Here is a 22,756-nt window from a genome sequence, read left to right on the forward strand (position 1 = left end):
AACCATCATGAAGGCCAATGAACACACCAGACAGGTCAGGGATGAAGTTGTGGAGAAATATAAAGCAGGGTTAGGTTATAAAAAAATATCCCAAACGTTGAACATCTCAAGGAGCACTGTTCAATCCATCATCTGAAAATGGAAAGAGTATGGCACAACTACAAACCTACCAAGACATGGCCGTCCACCTAAACTGACAGGCCGGGCGAGGAGAGCGTTAATCAGAGAAGCAGCCAAGAGGCCCATGGTAACTCTGGTGGAGCTGCAGAGATCCACAACTCAGGTGGGAGAATCCGTCCACAGGACAACTATTAGTCATGTACTCCACAAATCTGTCCTTTATGGAAGAGTGGCAAGAAGGAAGCCATTGTTGAAAGAAAGCAATAAGAAGTCCCATTTGAAGTTTGCGAGAAGCCATGTGGGGGACACGGCAAACATGTGGAAGAAGGTGCTCTGGTCAGATAAGACCAAATTGAACTTTTCGGCCAAAAACGAATGCTGCACATCACCCTGAACACACCATCCAAACCGTGAAACATGGTGGTGGCAACATAATTTTGTGGGAATGCTTTTCTTTAGCAGGGACAGGGAAGCTGGTCAGAGTTGATGGGAAGATGGATGGAGCCAAATACAGGCACTCTTAGAAGAAAACCTGTTATGCCGCGTACACACCATTGTTTTTCCTGACGTTCAAAAACCCATAGTTTTTCATGACAAGATTCCTCTCCACCCTGACTTGCATACACACGTTCATGCATAAAAGCGTCCGACCAAAGCACGGTAACGTACGACGGAACTATAAAGTTCCTTTCAAATGGCGCCACCTTTTGGGCTGCTTTTGCTGATCCTTGTTTTAGTAAAAGTTTGGTGAGAGACGATTCGCGCTTTTCAGCCTCGCGCTTTTCAGTCCGTTACAGCGTGATGAAATTGCTATCTCCATTACGAACGCTAGTTTTACCAGAACAAGCGCTTCCGTCTCATACTTTTTCCTCTCAGAAAAGCATACACACGACTGTTTTTCGCAATGAGAAAAAGACTGACGAGAAAATAGAGAGCTGGTTTAAATTTTTTGTCGGGCAGTTTTTTCGTTGAGAAGACTGCTAGGGTGCATACACACGACTAGACATGTGCACAGCAAAAATTTTCGTTTATTTCTGTTTCGTTTCTGTTCGTTTATCGTGATTCGTAACGAGTCGTAATTTCGTAAGACGTTAGTTATCGTATTCGTACTCTTTAGTATTTTCGTAACACTCTTTTTTCCGTTTCCGTTTTTTTCTGTTAGTTTATTTTTCGTTGAATCGAGATTCGTATTTTCGTTATATTTTGTATTCTGCCGCTTTCGTATTTTTAAAATGATTTTATTCGTTCCTTCGTTTTTATGTTAGTTTAATTTTCGTTGTTTTGTTATTCGTATTTACATTATATTTTCCATCATGCCGCATTCGTATTTTCGTAAAGAAATATATTTTCGTTGCTTTATGATCATTCGTATTTTCATGTCTAATTTCCTTTGATTGTAAAAACGTACTTTTGTAGATTTTATTGCATTCGTAATTCTGTTAGAATACATTTTACGTTTATTCGACACACTACTCGTCGTCATTTTGTAATTTGTACTTTACTGTGATTGACTTGACTGTCTTAGTTAGCACACACACCCTGTCTAGAATGAAGTCTGACGTAGAAGAAAACTAAAATATGTCAGATATTACAAATACAAATCTAGAAATTAGATGCACTGCAGTCTAACACAGAAAAAGACACAATGAGCCAGGAGGTAATGAGAAAGAAGCTCATTGGGGGAAGGAACAAACCTCTTCAGGGGAAAGGGACAGCGCTCAGTGGCTATTGGTCAATGTCCAGAAATATTTCAGTACTAACGAAAGCTAATTTACATTATTTTGTATTTTCGTTGTTTTCATTTCAGTTTTCCGAAGATTCGTAATTTATTTTTCGTTAGTTTTGATTTTCGTTTTTTAGTCTTTGTTCGGCATTTCGTTTTCTTTTCGGTCTTCGAATATTAGTAAGTTTGCATTTTCGTTCATTTTGTTTTTCGTAATTTTTTTTTTTTTTTGGGTTCGGTATTTTCGTTGTTTCTATGTTTTCGTTTCTTTCTTCTTTCGTATCTTCGTTGTTTTTCATATTCGTTATTTTGAAAATATCGTTATTCGTTATCAATTGCGCTAAACCATTCGTTCATTCGTATGTTAACGAATCAACTAAAATAACGAAAATTGACGGAAAACGTATTCGTAACTTAAAAAATTGCACATGCCTACACACGACCGTTTTTCTCGACCAATATAAAAAATGGCAGTTTTTTCGTCGTGAAAACCGGCATTTGAGTCTGCAAAAGACTTGAGACTGTGGCGGAGGTTCACCTTCCAGCAGGACAATGACCCTAAACATACAGCCAGAGCTACAATAGAAGGTTTAGATCAAAGCATATCCATGTGTAACAATGGCCCAGTCAAAGTCCAGACCTAAATCCAATTGAGAATCTGTGGCAGGACTTGAAAATTGCTGTTCAGACGCTCTCCATCCAATCCGACAGAGCTTGAGCTATTTTGCAAAGAAGAATGGGAAAATATGTCACTCTCTAGATGTGCAAAGCTGGTAGAGACATCCCCAAAAAGACTTGCAGCTGTAATTGTAGAGAAAGGTGGTTCTGCAAAGTATTGACTCAGGGGGGCTAAATACAAATGCACGCTACACTTTTCACATGTTTATTTATAAAAAAATGTTAAACCATTTATAATTTTCCTTCCACTTCATAATTATGTGCCACTTTGTGTTAATCTATCACATAAAATATATTTCCTTTTTTTGGTTGTAACATGACAAAATGTGGAACATTTCAAGGGGTATGAATACTTTTTGAAGGCACTGTATATGAGTTCAAGTGTTTTATTAGTGGCATTCATCAAAGTGCCTGTCTGGGCAAACGGTATTCAGATTTTTCCTTCTTTAAAGTGGTCATAAACTTCAAACATGAAATATGAACAAACTATATCCCTCTATAGTGTACTTGTTTAAATCCAAAGCACTAAGTGTCATTTCTGTCTGCTGCTTCATTTTTCTGCTATCAGCATGAATCACTTGTGTTGACGTTTTCCTGACACCAAGAGAAAAAAGGGGACGGGGAGGGAGTTCCAGCACACAGCTTGTGATTGACAGCCTCTACTCTGTTCCTGTGTCGAGGGGGTGTGCCCCTTTCCTCTCATCACTGAGTGTAACTTAAGCTCTCCGCCCCCTTTTTTCTGGCCACTCGGACAAGCTTTATAAATTTTAGACTTTGAACAGCTGTAGAGAAAAAAGACTGCAGAAAAACAGGTAGAGCTTACAGTATGTTTAGGATTTGTTTAATCTGTGTATCACCTGAGGCCAGTCACTTCACTGGGTATATGTAAGGGTTTACAACCACTTTAAAACATTCTGTGTGGACTTTGGAGGGCGCTTGTATGGGTATGGTTGATCAGACAACTCCTTTTATGCAAGCTGCCAGGTTCATATGACTGTCCATGTTTACCCTATGGAGATAAGATGGGAGGCATTCTGTAGGCAACATTGCTGGCTTATCTGCAGGGGAAAAAAGAGCAATTGATCAAGTGAGACAGTTTTAAGAAATAACATCCAGTACAGGTTATCATATCTGCCCAGCAGGGACAAGATACCCAATACCCCCGCTGCAGGGGAGAGGAAGGAGTGCTGACAATGTTTGAGATGTGGGAGCCTATGGGTGATGTTACCGCTCCCAGAATTCCCTGCTGTTGACAATCGCTTTCGTCTCTACCCTGCAGCCACCACTGACTGACACAGGGGATCATGTGACCGGACTGGCGCATGCTGAAAATAGATAAGTCTTTACATCAGTCAGCATAGGTGTTAGGAGAGGGCAGGGGACATTTTTAGACCCTTCAGGCTTAGGCTGGAATTCAAAAAAAAAAAGTGCAATGCATCATTTACAGCACATCAGCACTGCTACCTTCACAGCGTTGTAATACACCCACTGGTGTGAATGAGCCGTTCTCCATTCTCTTAATGAAAAAAATAAAGGTCAGATTTATACTATTGCAGCCTTGTACCTTGCAATAATAAATGCATTCATCTACATTGGCACCCCCAACACACAAATGCACTAGTTGCCAAAAAAAACCTGGTTGATCCTTCTGCTCTCTATTGCCACCTTTTGTCCATGTCCCCAATTCAGCTATGGATTTTGCAGCTGTGGTGGTAACTCTGCACATGCTCAGTTTTCAGTGAGTTTCTATGCTGAGCATTTTCTCCCTATAGCATTTGCGCAGCACATGTGACTATAAAGTCACACATGTGGGTGTATACACAGTGGTAAATGACAGACCACTCCTTCCCTCCTCCTCCATGCCCACTAACCACTTCAAGTGGAGGTTCACCCAAAAAATAAATGTTTAACATTAAATTCAGCCGAGTTGTCCTAATGACAATCGGCTGTTTTTTGTTTGTTTTTTCCCGTACATACCGACTTTCACCGCCGCTTCCGGGTATGTCTGCTGCAGGACTGGGCGTTCCTATCTGATTGACAGGCTTCCGACCGTCGCATACTGTGCGTCACGAGTTGCCGAAAGAAGCCGAACGTCGGTGCGCAGGCGCCGTATAGAGCTGCACCGACGTTCGGCTTCTTTCGGCAACTTGTGACACGATGTATGCGACGGTCGGAAGCCTGTCAATCAGATAGGAACGCCCAGTCCCGCAGAAGACATACCCGGAAGCGGCGGTGAAAGTCGGTATGTACGGGGAAAAAAAAACAAAAAACAGCCGATTGTCATTAGGACAACTCGGCTGAATGTAATGTTAAAAATTTATTTTTGGGTGAACCCCCGCTTTAAACACAATGGGGGGTGATATATTGCATGTGGATTAATGGAGGCTTCACCTCCCTCTTATTCTAAAAGCTGGATACACACTATACAACGTTTGTTGTTCGATTTCCTTCAGATTTACATTCCACTATGTCGTGGAAGGGCCTGCCTGATTGCTTATAACTTGAAAGTGTTAAGGTTTGACCTCATAATATGGTTTTGGTAAATCTAAAGGGGAAAAAAAATCTAAAGAAAATTGCATAGTATGTATCCAGGTTGGAGGGACGTGACACAGCCTCTGACTGGCAGAAATCTGCCCACCCCATGGTATAGCCGTAAAATAATAAAGATTTATATTTCAAATATATATTTGTATGCCAATTTAAAACCTTTATTGATTTGTTTTTACTCTGTATTCCAAAGGCTGTTTTTTTCTTGAACATGTGACCAGCAGCAGAGGACTAGAAGCTCCTCCTGCTTATGTTTCCCTGCAGACAGGCTGGGGGAGAGCTGGGCCATGTGACATGCGTGTATATCGATTGGTAAAAAGTTACTTAGGGGGGCGTGGCCTGGACATGGACGAGTGAAGACACGTTTTTCAAGAGCTCCTGGCCTGATCCCCCAATTCCTGGCAAAAAACACATTTGACACCGGCATGTACTCTGCCAAAAAGTACAAAACTAGGGCGACGACGAAGGGGACCCCAGCTGGCAAGATTTCTGGGGAAATCCAGAAGTACTTTAAGCTCATTCAAGAGCTTTCCCCCAGAGGAGACCCGCAGACGCCACGAGGCCCTCCACGTGGGCCTGGTGAGGAGATCCAGGCACCGGACACTGTGGAACCTACAGCCCCCCTTGATACACCACGGACCCTACCCCAGGAGACCCCGCTAGACGAGATGCTCTCCCCACAGGTACCGGAGCTGGGCGACCTGGACCACGACATCAGGGTGCTTCTCCAGGCTCTCCCCACCCGCAACGATATAGAGGCCTTGATTCTCCGGCTCGAGGAGACACACAGGCGGGACATCCAGGAGGTGAGGGGAGAGGTGTCCGGCCTAGCTGACCGTGTGACGACAGGAGAAAACTCACTATCCTCCCTAGAGGCCCGGGTCACGGCTCTTGAACATGCCCGAGATCAACACCGAGACACTGCCATCTCCCTGCAACTCCATTTGGAAGACGTCGAGGACCGGAGCCGCCGCAATAATCTGCGGCTCCGGGGGGTACCGGAATCGACGGAACGAGAGGACGTCGGGGCGCGAGTCACAGGAATTTTCAGAGCAGTCCTGGGAGACCCCGACGCGGCCATCGAACTGGACAGGGCGCACAGAGCACTGGGCCCCAAACCGACAGACCCGGACAGACCGCGGGATATAATTTGCCGCATACACCGCTATGTCACGAGGGAGGCCATCCTGCGGAGCGCGTGGGAGCAGGAAGAGCTGGAAGTGGAAGGCTCGAGAGTCCAGATTATGCCGGACCTTTCCAGGGCTACACTGCGGCGCAGGGCGATGCTGCGGCCTCTCCTGGAACTGGCCCGCCAAACCGGCCATACGTACAGATGGGGCTACCCCCTGGCCGTTACCTTCAGGAAGGAGTCCAGAGCCTTCGCACTCCAGACGGCAGCGGACCTCCCAGCTCTGTTCCGTTTTATGGAGGCAGAACCCATCCCGGTTCCTGATTGGCTCCAACTACTCCCCCGCCAGATCGGACGCTCAGGTCCGGCGGCTTACCGTGACCCGCTGCAGCCCCGACAGCAGAGAGCCAGAAGACGACGCCAATCGGTCAGAGGGGAAGCACACCGTGAGTAGGTCCTGTATTCCTGACCCCCCGCATTGCCGAACCACCCCCCCCCGCTGTTTTCTTTAATGCCCGCCATGCTCCCGTACTCCCACGTCCCCACTATTTCACAGGTCCCGGAGCTGACCCGTGATCTGTAGCGGAAGCCCTCACCCCCCTCCTAGTGTGTCTCCCATTGCCTGCCAAGTCCCCTGCAGAACGGAACTTGGGAATGGTCTCCCCCAGGTTGGCAGAGAACCCCAATCCTGACAGACGTCTGCCCCCCTTGTGGAACTTGACCCGAACGGGGGCCCCTTTTTCCGCTGTCAGTGACTACCCCACGGGTGACCCCGAGGCCCCGGCCATGAGCTCGGACCCTGCCGTTACTTGATGTCCTGCCTGGTCACCCCTCGGACATGAGATTGTCCCCCTGGGGACCCATTCCTGGCCTTCCCGAAACGGGAGGGGTATTTTATGGGTCGGCTGTAGGGACTCCTGATGGGGGAGGGAGATTATGGAGACCTAGCTGGGGTGCTAATGGATGCGCGATTTACATTCCAACTGGATTTCTGACCCCGAGACAGACACTGACTCCCGGGGGTCGCTCCCTGCTAAATCAAGGGATAATAGTTATGGGATGATGAGGGACTATTTTCATTATTATTACTGCTGCTGCTTTTGTTGATGGGAGTCCCTGGCGGACGGAGGGGTGGGGGTTTGTGATTTGATTTCAGCCTGACAGGGGTCCCGCTCTCACATTCGCTGAGTGCACTCCTGTTAAGCTTTGTAATTATTGCCTGGTTGATTTGCACTCTATTACCTGCACTGAATGTGATACATCTGTCCACGTATTTGATGATGATATCCATAGTTTATTTTACCTGCCTTTGCCACGTTTAAAATGTTCACTGAGTTCTGCTGTGTTAAATGCATTTTGATATAGTACTAGTTATGTTTTGCCGGGTTTGGGTGGAGAGGGCCGGGAGCTCGCTTCCGGATCCTGTCTAATCCCTACCCCACATAGGACTGCACTCAATTACCGAGACAGCTTGGTGAGTGCTTTTAGCCGTTTTTTTTTTTTGGCTACCTCAGTAGTTCCCTTTTGGCTGCACGCTCTAGTGCAGACCCTCTGTTTCTGACCTTTTCTACGCTATCTTCCTCCCCCCTCATACCCTTTTTGTAACAACCCTCTCCAACCTCCCCTCCCCCTTGAGCTCCCACTCCCCACCCCTCTCCCTTACCTCCCTAACCTCACCTCCCACCTACCCTATCCCTCCCCGCCCTTTCTCATCCCCCCACCTCCTTGCCTGTGCGGGCATGGAGGCACTCAATGTGGTCTCGCTAAATTCCAAGGGCCTTAACACGCCCGAAAAGAGACGCATGCTCCAGCAGGACATGCGACGCATGAAGGCAGACATAGTAATGCTGCAGGAAACCCATTTTAGAGCCAGCAATCTGCCCCTCCTCAAGAACAGGTACTTCCCCACTACATATCACTCTCAGTACACGGAAGCGAAATCCAGAGGGGTGTCCATCCTCATTTCTGCCAGAGTTCCATGGAGGCTACTTGATGTCCGGACGGACAAAAACGGCCGTTTTCTTTTTTTAAAGGGTCTGATAGGAGACAGGAAGGTATCCCTTGCAAACTTATACACCCCCAATGTGCACCAAGATGTCTTCCTTAAGAAACAACTAGAGAAATTCCACGACTTTGCGGAAGGTCATTTAATAGTGGGGGGAGACCTTAATATACCTCTGCTCCCACACGAGGATACATCCTCCGGGAAATCATCCACAACTCGTGACCTGCGTAAACGGTTAGGCATGACCCTTCATTCCCTGCAGCTGGTAGACGCCTGGCGCCTATTACACGCAGGAGAACGCGACTATACATTCTTCTCCAAACCGCATCAATCCTATTCACGGATTGATTATTTCCTACTACCCCACAGACAGCTTCAGGCGATCCGGAGCGTGTCCATCGGGTCAATCACCTGGTCGGACCACGCCCCGATCGCGTTGGCCTACGCCCTATCTGACCCCATGAATGACCGGAGGTCGGTATGGAGGCTCAATGAAAGTCTCTTGCAGGACCCCGGGGTCATGAGTGAAGTGGTTGAAGAACTAGGCCACTATTTCAGGACTAACTTCACCCAAGACAGTGCTGTTGGAGTTGTCTGGGAAGCCCACAAAGCGGTGGTCCGGGGGATACTCATCAGGCACGGCGCACGCTTGAAACGTGAAAGGATGGCACAACTGACTTTGCTCCTTAATAAGCTACACGATTTGGAGACCGCCCATAAACTGACCCCTACTAGACAACTGGGTGCTGACCTTGACACAGTACGCTCTCAGGTGACAGACATTTTACGCTTTAAGGCCAAATCAGCATTACAAATCTGTAGACAAAAGGCATACATGTCAGGCGACAAATGTGGCAGAATGCTGGCCAATTCGCTGAAATCGCAACGTCTCGCGTCATATATACCATGTATCATATCAAAACAGGGGAAGAAAATCTCCATGCCCCAACTGATCACCAAAGAATTTAGAGACTTTTATAGTTCACTATATAACCTTGACAAAACCCCGTTTGAACCAGGCAAGGCTGCGGATTACATATCGGCGTCCCTGATGCCCTCCCTGTCTGAAGAGGCGAGAGAGAGCTTGGAAGCTCCTATCACCATACCAGACCTACAGCAAGCCCTAAAAGGCGCTAAATTGGGCAAAGCCCCTGGCCCTGATGGCTTAACCATTGCCTACTATAAAACCCTCTTGCCTTCCCTGGAACATCACATGGTAAAATTATTTAATGAGCTAGGCTCCGGGGGGACATTCCACGCCTCCACACTGCTAGCCCAAATTTCGGTGATTCCCAAGGATGGCAAGGATCTGACCCAATGCGGAAGCTACCGCCCGATCTCCCTCCTGAACACAGACCTTAAACTGTTCACAAAGATCTTGGCAAATAGGTTGCAACACCACCTTCCACACCTGGTCCATTTGGACCAGGTGGGGTTCGTGCCATCCAGGGAAGCCCGAGACAACACTACGAAAGTGCTCAATCTACTCCGTGTAGCGAACAGTAGTGGAGCTCCCTCTCTCTTTCTGGGGACAGACGCCGAGAAGGCGTTCGACCGGGTCGACTGGCAGTTCATGAGATCTACGCTGTCCCACATAGGGGTGAAAGACAGGATGCAGAACTGGATCTCAGCTGTCTACAAAAATCCGACAGCAAGGGTGAGGGCCAACGGGGTGGCTTCAGAAGTCTTTAACATCACCAATGGGACGAGGCAGGGGTGCCCCCTATCCCCCCTTCTCTTTGCACTCACGCTAGAACCTTTTCTATGCCACGTGAGAATGAACCCCGACGTAACTGGTATAAGAATCAAAGACGTGCAGTATAAAGTTTCCGCATACGCGGATGACCTACTGTTTACTCTTACCAAACCGGACGTCTCCTTACCACATTTAATGAAAGAATTTGACACATACGGCAGACTATCTAATTTAAAGATCAATCTAACCAAATCTGAAGCTATGGGGGTGGGAATCCCACAAAAGCTGATGTCACACCTCAGGAGTAACTTTCGCTTTAGCTGGACGGATGTAGCGCTGAAGTACTTGGGAACGTTCATACCCCCCTCCTTCTCTCACGTGTTCAGGCTAAATTTCCCCCCCCTTCTGAGGGAAGTCCAAAAGCTACTTCAACAATGGACGGGAGGCCTCCATTCCTGGGTGGGTAGATGCAACGTTCTGAAAATGTCGGTACTGCCCAAATTCCTGTACCTTCTACAGGCACTCCCGATTTTCATCCCAGGGAGTTATTTTAAGCAAGTACATGCAGCATTCACCCAATACCTTTGGGCGGGTAAGAAGCCGCGTATACAGAGGGGAATACTCTGCCTACCGAAACTTCACGGTGGGTTGGCACTCCCAGACGTGCGGACATATTATTACGCCACACGGTTGGTGCGACTCCTAGACTGGTGCCGACATGGCAGTTCCAAACTCTGGGTTCGGATAGAGCAGGAGCAATCTGAAATACCGCTTCTCAGGGCCCCATGGTGCGTAGCGGACCTACCTACACAGCTCATGAAACATCCGCTGATCGGAAACACGGTCAGCACTTGTGCGCGACTCTTCACGCAATTTTCACTCTCCAGCCAAAACTCCCCCCTTCGACCGGTAATAGGGCACCCTAAATTTGACCCGGGTCTCCGAGACCGCAAATTTTTGGATCTTGGCGAAGCCGGCCTCTTCCAGGCATCCCATTTTAGCTCTGTGGGGAGATGGAAATCGGCAGCTGAACTAACAGACCCCACCGGGACGTTCGGACTAGACTTTCTGAGAGCAAATCAACTGAGCCACTTCCTGAGTGGCCTCCCTCCACCTCGCGCAGGACCCCAGACCTCCCATACGACTTTAGAGGACCTTTGCACTGAGACGGGAACACTCCCCCACGCACTCTCCTTAATGTACTCTATGTTGAACACCCCTCCTGGCGACTATCAGATCCCGGCCCTAGCTAAGTGGGAAAACGACCTGAATACTCAATTCTCCCCCTCCAAAAAGCAAAATATACTTAGATTCGCCCACAAATCTTCCATCTGCTCCAAAACACAGGAGACAAATTATAAGATCCTCCTGCGCTGGTACAGGACCCCGGATGTCCTGAGCAAAATCTTTCCTACCTCCGATCCCACCTGCTGGAGATGCCAACAAGATAGGGGCACAATCCTTCATATTTTTTGGTCCTGCCCCAAGATTAGGGAGTTTTGGGAGGGGGTACGCCGCATAGTCCAGAAATTCGCAGAGAGTATGGTACCGGATGATCCGGCGTACTTTCTACTCCATGCGACGGAGGCTCCGGCTGGAGCTTACAAAAAATCTATCACCCACCACCTCCTGGACGCGGCTAGGGCATGCGTGCCCCTTCACTGGAAGTCCCCCCACCCGCCAACATTAGCTCTCTGGCTCAGGAAAGTAGACGAGATCAGCTATATGGAAGACCTGATCCTCTCTAGCCAACAAAGGCAGGAAGTTTACACCAAGACCTGGCAGATATGGAATCTGTTTAAATATTCAGAGGAAGGACAATCCCTCAGAAGAACGGACTAACCGATACTTAGCAACATATGACACACTGATAATTTTCTCAATCCTGAATGACACATTATGCGAATTACGCCCTTTGAGGGCGCTTTGGGGCGCCCATGCCCGCACGGACCACCCCCCCCTACCCCTCCCCCATTTCCACCTCTCTCTTCTTCTCCCCTCTACCCCTTTTTGATTCTCTCCTACAATTCTTCGAGGAAAACAAAGAAAATAGGTGTGAGGACTGAGCCTCCCGGACCTTAATTATTTTTCTACACTTGCACTTAAGTGGATATTTCCACAAATTAAAAAGGACAGTGCTGATCTACTGGGACTGCCCCGACCTCGGCGAAGGGAGGTCGTAATGGCTCTCGAGTGGAGGCTCCCGCTGCCACATTGGGAAGGCGTGAGCCCCACCGAGACTTGCTAGTGATAGATGCCAAATGTGAAACCACTACACCTTATGTTTTACGGCCTGCCTTTGATTGTATGTTGACTCCACTGACTATGTTGAAATGCCTGTAAATGATGTGGTCCGACCGGGACCAGCTCCTCTGTTTATAAATAAAACTTTTGAAAAAAAAAAAAGTTACTTAGATGGGTTTAATAATTCAGTGCCATCATCCATATACAGAAATAGAAGGGACAATGTAAATTAAACAGTGTGTGTTTAGTATCCCTTTAATACAATAATAAACTCCCATTACTGCATGCAATAATGCAGCAAAAGTCTGAAAAGTTTTGGCCGGGGTTTAATTTTTTTTCTATGGCTCACTGTGAACAATTATTTGTTTTCACTGAAATACTATATAATGACCTTTTGTCAGTAAATGAAATGAACCAATTCTTATATTTGCCACATGTGTAAGTAACGCCCAGGAACATGTATGTCATTGTAAATCCACCCCACCCCCTCCGCTGCATGCTGACACCGCAGGCCTGTACTTGCATGACCTCTGTGAGTGGAACAAGTTCTCTGATTTGTAGAGGAACACATCAGCTGAGGCTTTCATCCGATTAAAAGGACAAACCTTGAAGATCAGGAAAAAAATAAAATAACGAGCGTGCTGCATTTTTCTGATCAGTGTATCGTGTATCGCTATTGCCGCTGTGTGCTTTCCTGTTTACAAAGGTGAATAAAGTGACATGTTGTAGAGCAGACATCTGTAGACGTTTATAGAGAAGAGGTTAGATCTGTATTTCCTTGTATGTGGATCTGTTCCATATTTTGTTTAGTGTGCAAATAGCTGAGCGCTGGCAGCTCTCTATCAGTGTTGCCAACCCACCAGATTGAAATTTACTGACATGACACCCAAATTTTACTGGCACGGCCACGTTTTTACTGGCATTTCTTAACGTTAAAAAATAAGTGTCAATATTTAGGCTACAAACAAGTACAATATGCAATGACAATGCGATTTAAGGTGGATATTAAGGGCTCTTTCACACAGGAGGCCCGTACAGGTCCGCCTGACAGTTTTTTTTGCAGACCTAAACGGGCGCTCCGTGCTCCTCTATGGAGCCGCGGATGTCAGCGGTGACATGCCCGCTGACATCCGACCCGCTCCGATCCGCCGAAGTGTGACAGCGGAAAAACCTACTTTTCCATCCGTCTGGTGGATCGGATCGGGTGAACGCGGACAGACGGTCCGTGTTCATCCGATCCCCCCGTAGGGGAGAGCGGAGAAAAGACAGGGCAGACCCTGCACCGTGTGCGGGGACCGCCCTGTCATCCGCCGGCTCAGCGGGGATCAACGGAGCGATCCCCGCTGAGCAAGCGGAGGTTCACGGGGCGGATCATTACTGATTCGCCCTATGTGAAAGGGGCCTTAGGCACACATTAGTGTGCAATAATATACTGTATAATAATCCGTTCCAGCATGGAGCACAGCCTTTTAGAACTAGAGTCCTTGGGTCAAATCTCAACCAGGACACTACATGCATGGAGTTTGCATGCTCTCCCTATGTGTGTGGGTTTCCTTTGGATGCCCTGGTCCCCCCTACACTTCAAAGACATGCTGGTAGGTTAATTGTGTCCTGTCTAAATTTGTATTACTATGGGGTTGATTTACTAAAGGCAAATCCACTCTGCACTACAAGTGCACTTGCAGTGCAAAATGGATTTATTTGAGTGAATAACCCCCTATGTGTGTGGGTATGTGAGGTAGGGACCTTAGATTATAAGCTCCTTGAGGGCAGGGACTGATGTGAATGTACCACATGTAAAATCACTATAATAATTGTCAGCACTGCCGCTGATGATTCTGATATTCCGTCATGTTTCATCATGATTCATGAGCAGATGACTGTATTTGTACATCTACTCATTGCATGTGTTTTTTTGTTTTTTTTTAAGTCATTAAAATGAATGTATAGATTTTGTATAGTCAGCACTTCCTCTTATTTCTAGGACACTGTCAGCACCCAAGACACAGAGCTAGCCTATAGAGATGCGAATCTCCAAATCCAGACATTTGAATCACTAGATTAACATTCAGAGGCAGCGAAATGCTGCTTGCTGTACTACGGCATGTAGCAACTGACCAATAAGCTGTGGCCAGTTTGTGTGCGGCCAAAAATGCCGTCCCTCCAGGCACCCTGTCTGCGTATGGAATGGTCAGAGGCTGCACTGGCCATTGACTTGTATGAAGTACACACCGTTCAAATTGGGGTTGATTAGTTGAAAACTGGAGAGAGAAAAATCTGGTGCAGCTCTGCATAGAAACCAATCTGCTTCCATTTTTTATTTAACGCAACAACGTCATTTTTTTAACTTGGACGTGAATTACGTCTATCCCTATTCACGGACGACTTGCGCAAAAACAAAAAAAATTCAAATTTCGATGCGGGAACGACGGCCATACTTAACATGGCAAGTCTAACTATACGCCGCAAAATACCAGCTTTAACTATACGCCGGAAAAAGCGGACTAGAGACAACGTAAGAGAATGCGACGGCCGCGCGTACGTTCGTGGATCGTCGGAAAAAGCTAATTTGCATACCTGACACGGAAAACTACGCGAACTCCACCCAGCGGACGCCGAAGTATTGCATCTACGATCCGAAGGCGTACGAAGCCGTGGATCTGGCCCATTATGTGTGTGATGGCACTTCCAAAAAAATAAAAATGGGTAAACCACATATAAAATTATAAGTGCAAATAACCAATATGTAATTTATCTGAATGCACACTCTCTTATGAGTTTAAACCTTAAAGGGGCTGTAAAACTTTGTTTTTTCACCTTAATGCATCCTATTTATTAAGGTGAAAAAACACCTTGCACTCTAGAGCCCCCCGTTTTACTTACCTGAGCCACAAAACTCCGTGGGCGCGATCCCGCAATGGTTTCCCCTAGCTTGAGGCTCTTCATTGGAGATTGATGGCAGTGCAGCAATTGGCTCCTGCTGCTGTCAATCAAAGCAATGACGCGGCGCACCAGGGGCAGGGCCAAGTGATACAGTCACCGGCTATGGCAGCGCACCTGCAAACTAACCCCCTTGGGAGATCGCTTGCCAGAACGGGGGTTATCTGTTGCGGGGAGAAGCCAAGACTGCTGCCGAGGGACCCCCGAAGACCAGGATCGGGGCCACTGTGCAAAATGAACTGCACAGTGGAGCTGAGTATGATACGTTTGTTATTTAAAAAAAAAACAACCTTTACAACCCTTTAAAGTCCATGTTATATAATATGCTGTCCTAAAAAGCCCTTATGATATATATACACAATGATAAAGTGCTTGGTGCTTATGAAAAAATTCTACTCCAAAGTACTCCAGTGATCCGTATATTGAAAAAATTTACCTCTTACCAGATTACATGGATCTCAAATTATAGAGATTAAAAATGCATAAACTCCTTCAAAAAAGCGGGTTTTTTCAATAGCAAGGCACTTCTGGTGTGGCAAAAGCAATGTTGGAAGAGAGAGGCTGCCTCCTTAGGCTGACATAGCTTCTCCTCACACACACGTATGTGAAATATGGATAGGGAGAAAACTCCTAGTGTGATACTGTTTAAGTAGACAGAATCGCATTTACATCAAAGTCATGAATCATAGGCAGTATAAGAAAGAAGAAAGTTGGTCGTGGTGTCGTCCAACCTGCCGGCACGTGATGATGTCACACGCAAGCTCCGCCCAATGCGTTTTCACAAAAATGGCCTGCTCTGGGATTGGAGATTTTATTTTAGTTTATATAGACTGAACATGTTCTCTTTCTAACTCCATCAGAATTTCTGATGGGAAAAAGTCAGATGGGGTATACACACGGTCAGAATATCCGATGAAAAAATTCTGACTTTTTCCATCAGAAATTCCGATCGTGTGTATGAGGCTTTAGAGACAAATAACGCCTGTGATTTCCGTCCGGAATTCCGCTCAAGCTGTCTTGCATACACACGGACAAACCAAATCCTGACCGTCAAAAATGCAGTGAGGTACAACACTGCGACGACCAGTGAGGTACAACACTCTGATCATCCGTCGAATGCTGAGACAAATCAATGCATGGTGTGCCAAGTTGTCACTGGCAAGGCCTTGTTCAGCCCATTTAAGCTCAAATCAAGTAATCTGCCCAAAGACATATGCCTCGTACACACGATCGGTTTTTCAGTCCGGAATTCCGCTCAAGCTGTCTTGCATACACACCGACACACCAAATTCCGACTGTCAAAAATGCGATAGCGTACAACACTACGACGAGCCTAGAAAAATTAAGTTCAATGCTTCCGAGCATCCGTCAAATTGTTTCCAGGCATGCGTGTTTTTTTCTCCGTCGGAGTTCCATACAGACGAACGGAATTTCCGATAGAATTTTTTTCCGTCTGAAAAAAGAGAACATTTTCTCTTTCTTAAGGCTCATACACACGGTAGGACATCCAACAAAATTTCCCTTGGATTTTTGTCCTAATTGATTTGTCCTGCCACACCCATAGCATACACACAGTCAGACTTTTCTGCAAACTTTTCTAAAAGTTTCCCAACATCACGTGTTTTTTTTTGCTCTTTTCTGCTCTTTACCGCCACCCTTTGGTTAACTTCTGCTACTGTTTGTTGCTTTTAACATTGGTTTTGAGCATTCGTATTTGCACTTTGTCCAAAAGTTGGTTGGATTGCTGTACACACGGTCACACAAAGCACCATCTGACTTTTGTTGCCGAAAAGTTGGTCCGTTCGCAGACCCAACTTTTTGTTGGATGAAACCAGAAAAAGTTGGTCTGATGGAGCGTACACACGGTCGGACAAATTTGAAAAGTTGCAGATTTTGAAGTTGGTTGGCCAAAAGTCCTACCGTGTGTACAGGGCTTGACTCCGTCTGAATTTCCGAAGGAAAAAGTCAGATGGGGCATACATTGGATGAAAAAATTCCGTCTGACTTTTTCCATCAGAAATTACGACCATGTGTACGCGGTAATACTATTAAGGCCTGTACACACGATCAGATTATCCAAAGCGAATTGTGTGATGACACGCCGTTGTCAGAAAATCCAACCGTTTGTATGCTCCATCAGACAATTGCTGTCACTTTTTCCAGCCAACAAATGTGGGATAGCATGCTTTAAAATTGTCTGCCAACAAGTCTGTCAGACAAAACTCCAAAGTACAAACATGCATGCTCAGAAGCAATGCTAATCATGATACAACATTAGCAGAAGTTGCCCAAAGGGTGGCGCTAAAGAGCTGAAAAACGACGTTGTTTCATGTTTGTTGGCTGACAATTTTTTTTCCGTTTGTAGGCAATATAAGTTCCTGGCCAACGCCCTTTGGACAAAAGTCCTACGATTGGCCTAAGTGCACCATGATACAGTAAAATGGCTTTAGAGAATTAAAATGATTCTGCTCTCCATTAGAAATAATGACTACAAATAATATCCGGCAATAAAAGCTGTTGAGAAAACTCTAACCATGCTACAACCGGCCAAGCCCAAAGCTTCGATAGTCCATGGTGTGGGATTCAGTTCTGGGCTGCAATCCATACAAATGGAGACATGGAGGAATGTGTATCCATGAAATAAAATAAATAATGGAGTGGAAAATCTCAGTTCTGAGAAAAAGCCTGGAAGACTAGCGATGTTTAATTACAGAATACCCAGCTGGAAAGCATCATTACGTTATGCAGGCGCAATATATGGCTTCCTCCAGACACAATTAGGTGACGCGTCACTTATTAATATATGACTGGTGCTTTCTAGTGGCCTGCACATTCTCTCCGGATGTCATTTTTATTTCCGTAAGCCATGAGACCTTGATTTAAGGTGGCTGTATCATTAAAATTTACAATTCATTTGGCTTAATAGTGCACATGTAATCATAACAATATTACCGTATATACTCGAGTATAAGCTGACCCGAATATAAGCCGAGGCACCTAATTTTACCCAAACTGGGAAAACTTATTGACTCGAGTATAAGCCTAGGGTGTCCATCTGCATGCCTCACTGTGCCCATGCCTCACTGTGCCTCACTGTGTCAATGCCTCACTGTGCCTCACTGTGTCCATGCCCCACTGTGTCCATGCCTCACTGTGTCCCACTGTGTCCATGCCTCACTGTGTCCCACTGTGTCCATGCCTCACTGTGTCCATGCCTCACTGTGTCCATGCCTCACTGTGCCCATGCCTCACTGTGTTCATGCCTCACTGTGCCCATGCCTCACTGTGTCCATGACTAGACTTATGTTTTAACATGGGAGTATATAGAAGGGGTTTGAAAAATCGGTGCTCCCCAGCCGTAGATCTCTCAGACAGCACCCTTTGCACACTTGTAGAGGAAAACTGGGGCTACATGTGTGCCAAGTTTCGGGTCCAGGGGTCATACGGTCGGCCTGTACCGGGTCCTCAAATTTACTGGAGAAATGACCGTTTAACATACTTTAGTCTATGGAAGGGGTGCCCGACTTTGAAAAATCGGTGCTCCCCGGTCAACAAACTTTGCACACTTGTAGAAGAAGAGTGGCGCTATGTGTGCCAAGTTTGGAGTCCAGGAGACCTACGGCCGGCCGGTACCGGGTCCACAAAACCTGGGAGATTAGGCGCAAAAAGGTGACTCGAGTATAAGCCAAGGGGGCATTTTCAGAACCAAAAAATGTGCTGAAAAACTTAGCTTATACTCGAGTATATACGGTATATTATCCTCATTATTTTTGCTATAAATAAGCTCTTCATGAGACTTGAAGCCATGGAAGAGGGATCACATGGTCTGTGGATAACAGGAACATTGAGAAGAAGGTCTGTTTTCTATCAGACGGTCCATGCCTGGTAGACATCCAGGGAGATAAGTGAATTAGAATGGCACAACACTGTGCATCACTACTTTACAGGAGGCAGAGCTGCCATATACAACAGGCAGCTATGGCGTCCCCCATGTAAATATTTCTGAGGTGTATATCCTTTGCATTTATGGTGGCAGCTTGATCCAGGAGAGGCGATCCCCCATATCCCATTTTAAGTTTTGCTGATTTTGTTATTGCTGGGTTCGGAATAGGTCACCCCTACACTTTACATTATCAACAACGGATGCTGCATTTCATGATGGTTCAGGGCCTTTCTTGGGGGTCACTTCATGTATGTATCCTAATGTGATTTACTGCTCTGTGGAAGCTGCATACTTTAAATATAGAATTTGCAAAAATATATATATATATATATATATATATATATATATATATATATATATATATATATATATATATATATATGTATATATTGTGAACCCGGATAAAATATTTATAGGGTATTGAGAGGATGGCAAACGAAGCGTATCCTGCTGAAAAGTGGGTGAGGCTACTTTGAAAAAGGGGGAATTGCTTATTAAGGATGCATGTTTAAAAATGCTAAACAAATTTCGTTATACTTGGCTTAGATCAGTGGGCAATGTGTTTTAGGAGCCTACATCAGGTTGGGTAGCACTCTTCTCAGTCAGAGCCTCCCTGTAAGCTTACAAGTGGATGGTGGAACCCAGCACCCCTGACGGCACCCATCTGTCACCCAGCACTCCCCCTGTAAACCAGCACCATTTCTATTTCACTCACCTATCACCCAGAACACTTTTTATTTCACCAACCTGTCGCCCAGCACCCCCTGACTCCAGCCATCATCACCGGTACCCTTTCTGTTTCACCCACCTATTGCTTAGAACGTCTCCTCTTTCACCCACCTGTCACCCAGCATCCTTGATAGCACCCCTGTATCTACTGGCATCCTTTCTCCCACCTGTCACTAAGCACCCTTTCCAACTCACCCAGAGCCCCTAAAAAAGAACCCCCTTATCATCCTTGACAGCACTTCCCTGGCACCAAACACCCCTGTCACTGTTCCGGCTGACACCACCTCATTGCTCCCCCTTGTCACCCAGCACCTCTACCTGTCACCAAACAGTAATGGCACTCACCAAGAACCCCAACTTTACTTTCCTTCACAGTTCCTCTCACCTTGAATAAGGGGGGCCAGTGTGGCACTGAAATGCCATTGGTTTTATGCCTTTCAAGAAAGACTGTTTCCTTATAACTGAGGTATGCTGGCTTCCACTTTCAAATGACATATGTATGCTGGGCACCCTTAATATACTATAAGTGCTTCTGGTCTCCCCATTGAATATTCTGGTACTTCCTGGTATGAAACACAGTTGAATGCTGCACCAGTCACATCGGGGCCTATGCCTTGCATTATGTAGGCATTGATTATAGATTGCAAGCTTCACCCTGGTAAACCATAATGTGATTGCTTCAGTATACTCCTTAGATAAATGTTTCTACTTTATAATTATATAACCGTTTCCATTTACTGATTTTTTTCAGACTCAAACAATGAATTACGTGGGTCAGCTGGCTGGACAAGTATTCGTTACTGTGAAGGAGCTGTACAGAGGCCTGAATCCCGCCACTCTCTCTGGCTGTATAGATGTCATAGTGATCCGTCAGCCCAATGGCAACCTGCAATGTTCACCCTTTCATGTACGCTTTGGGAAGATGGGAGTTCTGCGCTCCAGGGAGAAAGTGGTAAGGATGTGTTGATATGATTAATATCATCATTATTATTATTGGAGTACAATTATTGTGTGAACCCTACAATAGCATGAGGATGGGGCTTAATGGATCAATGTTATTGAAAATACTAAATTATCAGAAGCTACTCTCTTGAATAGTTTATTAAACGGGCCTTCTTATGGAGCTGACCCAGTGCCCCAGCTTCAAACCCCACCCTCACCCCCTGTCCCATCTTCATTGCTGTTTTTGGGCTTGCCCTTCATAGATGTAGTTCCTGTATGTTTTGGGGGTCATTTATCAATTCTGTCGCCTAGCCAGACAATGCTAAACAAGAGCAGCGAGATGGATCATGATACATATTTACTTTGCTGCCTGATGCTTAATGCCCAACTCCAGGCACAACAATAAAATACCTATTCAGAGCCCCACCCCCCATGCCGCTCAGTAAATGCAGGGGTTGCAGAAGAGGTCCTATAACTTACCCTTTTCCGCACTTCAGCGGGTTCTCTCCAGCGGTGTGGCTAGTCCCCCTGCAGACTCCTTTTTAAGCTCCTCCTTGCCATTTCTGCATCCTGCCTCCACCATGTACAATGCAGGGTTAGGAGCTCTGCATTGTACATGATGATGATACCGAGGGTCTGCCCACTAACCCACAGAGCTTCAGGGAGAAGAGAGTGGCATTGGAGCTTGCTGAAGTGGGGAGTCTGCTAAGTAGTTAACTATGCCTCTTGTTGTGCCACATAGGCTTAAAGGATAAGTACACCTTTTAGAAAATGTTAGTATTTAGGGTGTAATGTTGTAACGTAGCATGTTCTTGTTCCATCCCTCACCCCCTCCCTGTCTCTCACCAGTGTGTCAGCGGGTTGGGGGTTCCTTCCCCGCACCAGCTGTCAGAATTTTGAAAACCGCGCGGCTGTGCTGGGCTCCCCATGTGGGTCTAACCTTGTTCTACACTATCCAAAACTAGCAAAAGTTTGCCTATAGATGTACTGTAATTTACTCTATACTTGTCTAAAATAACCTGTTATATTCTACTAGGTGGACATTGAAATCAATGGAGACTGTGTGGATCTCCACATGAAGCTGGGGGACAATGGAGAAGCCTTTTTTGTTGAGGAGACCGAGGGTAATGAGGTAGGTTGTGCTTAGAACATAATGGTTCTAAAACTCTGAGGAATCCAAGAACATATTCCATATTGGACACCTTGGTCATTCATGGTATTGCTCTGGGATACAAATCTGTATCAGCCATCTTGGTTGAGAATGTGGCTCCTCTCCTGTACTGCATAGGCCAATGAGGCCTTATATGGGCTGGACTAGGTTTTCTTTCAGGAACGCTAATCAATTATTGCATCCTTGCTGTGTAAATTTTGACATCATCATTTCGCTTGGTTGAAGTTTTAGTCCTAGCAAAAAAGAGAAAAAGGCTGGTGCCATGGAAGTTGCCTAAAAAAATTGTTTTATTATAGCATTTGAACAACAGTCAAAAAAGCCAACACGTTTCGGCCATCAGGCCTTAATCATGGCCTTTTTTGCATGGATTACATGGAGGTTCGCAGAGACTTCCCAGGCTGAGTTCTGTGTTCTTGAGGTTCACCAGGCATTGCACAGGAGGTAGTAGCTAGGCTGCACCTGTTCTAGTTTTAGTCCTAGTCTTTTGACTAAAAGGCCATTTTAGTTTTAGGCCCAGATTCACAAAGACTTACGACGGCGTATCTCCAGATAAGCCGTCGTAAGTCCGAATGGCCGCCGTCGTATCTATGCGCCTGATTCATAGAATCAGTTACGCATAGATTTGGCCATGATACGAGTGGCGTAAGTCTCCTACGCCGTCGTATCTTGGGGTGCATATATACGCTGGCCGCTAGGTGACGCTTCCGTTGATTTCTGCATTGAACATGTAAAGGTATGGACCTCGGAACAAGCGTATCTTTTTACGTCGTTTACGTAAGTCGTACGTGAATGGGGCTGTGCGTAGGTTACTTTCACGTCACAGGCATTGAGCCGGCGTATCTTTGGGGGTAAATACGACGTGATACTGAGCCATGCATCCGCATGGGGT

General features: G+C 46.1%; 1 protein-coding gene across 4 annotated transcripts in view; it reads left to right on the forward strand.

The window, feature by feature from the left end:
• Positions 1 to 22,756, forward strand: part of LPIN1 (lipin 1) — a 275,839-nt gene that overhangs the window by 136,603 nt on the left and 116,480 nt on the right. For all 4 annotated transcript variants that reach the window (XM_040348571.1, XM_040348572.1, XM_040348573.1 and 1 more), the window contains exons 2-3: positions 20,506 to 20,706; positions 21,733 to 21,828. In XM_040348571.1, coding sequence (XP_040204505.1) covers positions 20,506 to 20,706; positions 21,733 to 21,828 — 297 coding nt within the window. The remainder of the gene's footprint in view (positions 1 to 20,505; positions 20,707 to 21,732; positions 21,829 to 22,756) is intronic.

This window comes from Rana temporaria, chromosome 4 (genome assembly GCF_905171775.1).
Source record: "Rana temporaria chromosome 4, aRanTem1.1, whole genome shotgun sequence".
In the NCBI taxonomy this organism is placed as follows: Eukaryota; Metazoa; Chordata; class Amphibia; order Anura; family Ranidae; genus Rana; species Rana temporaria.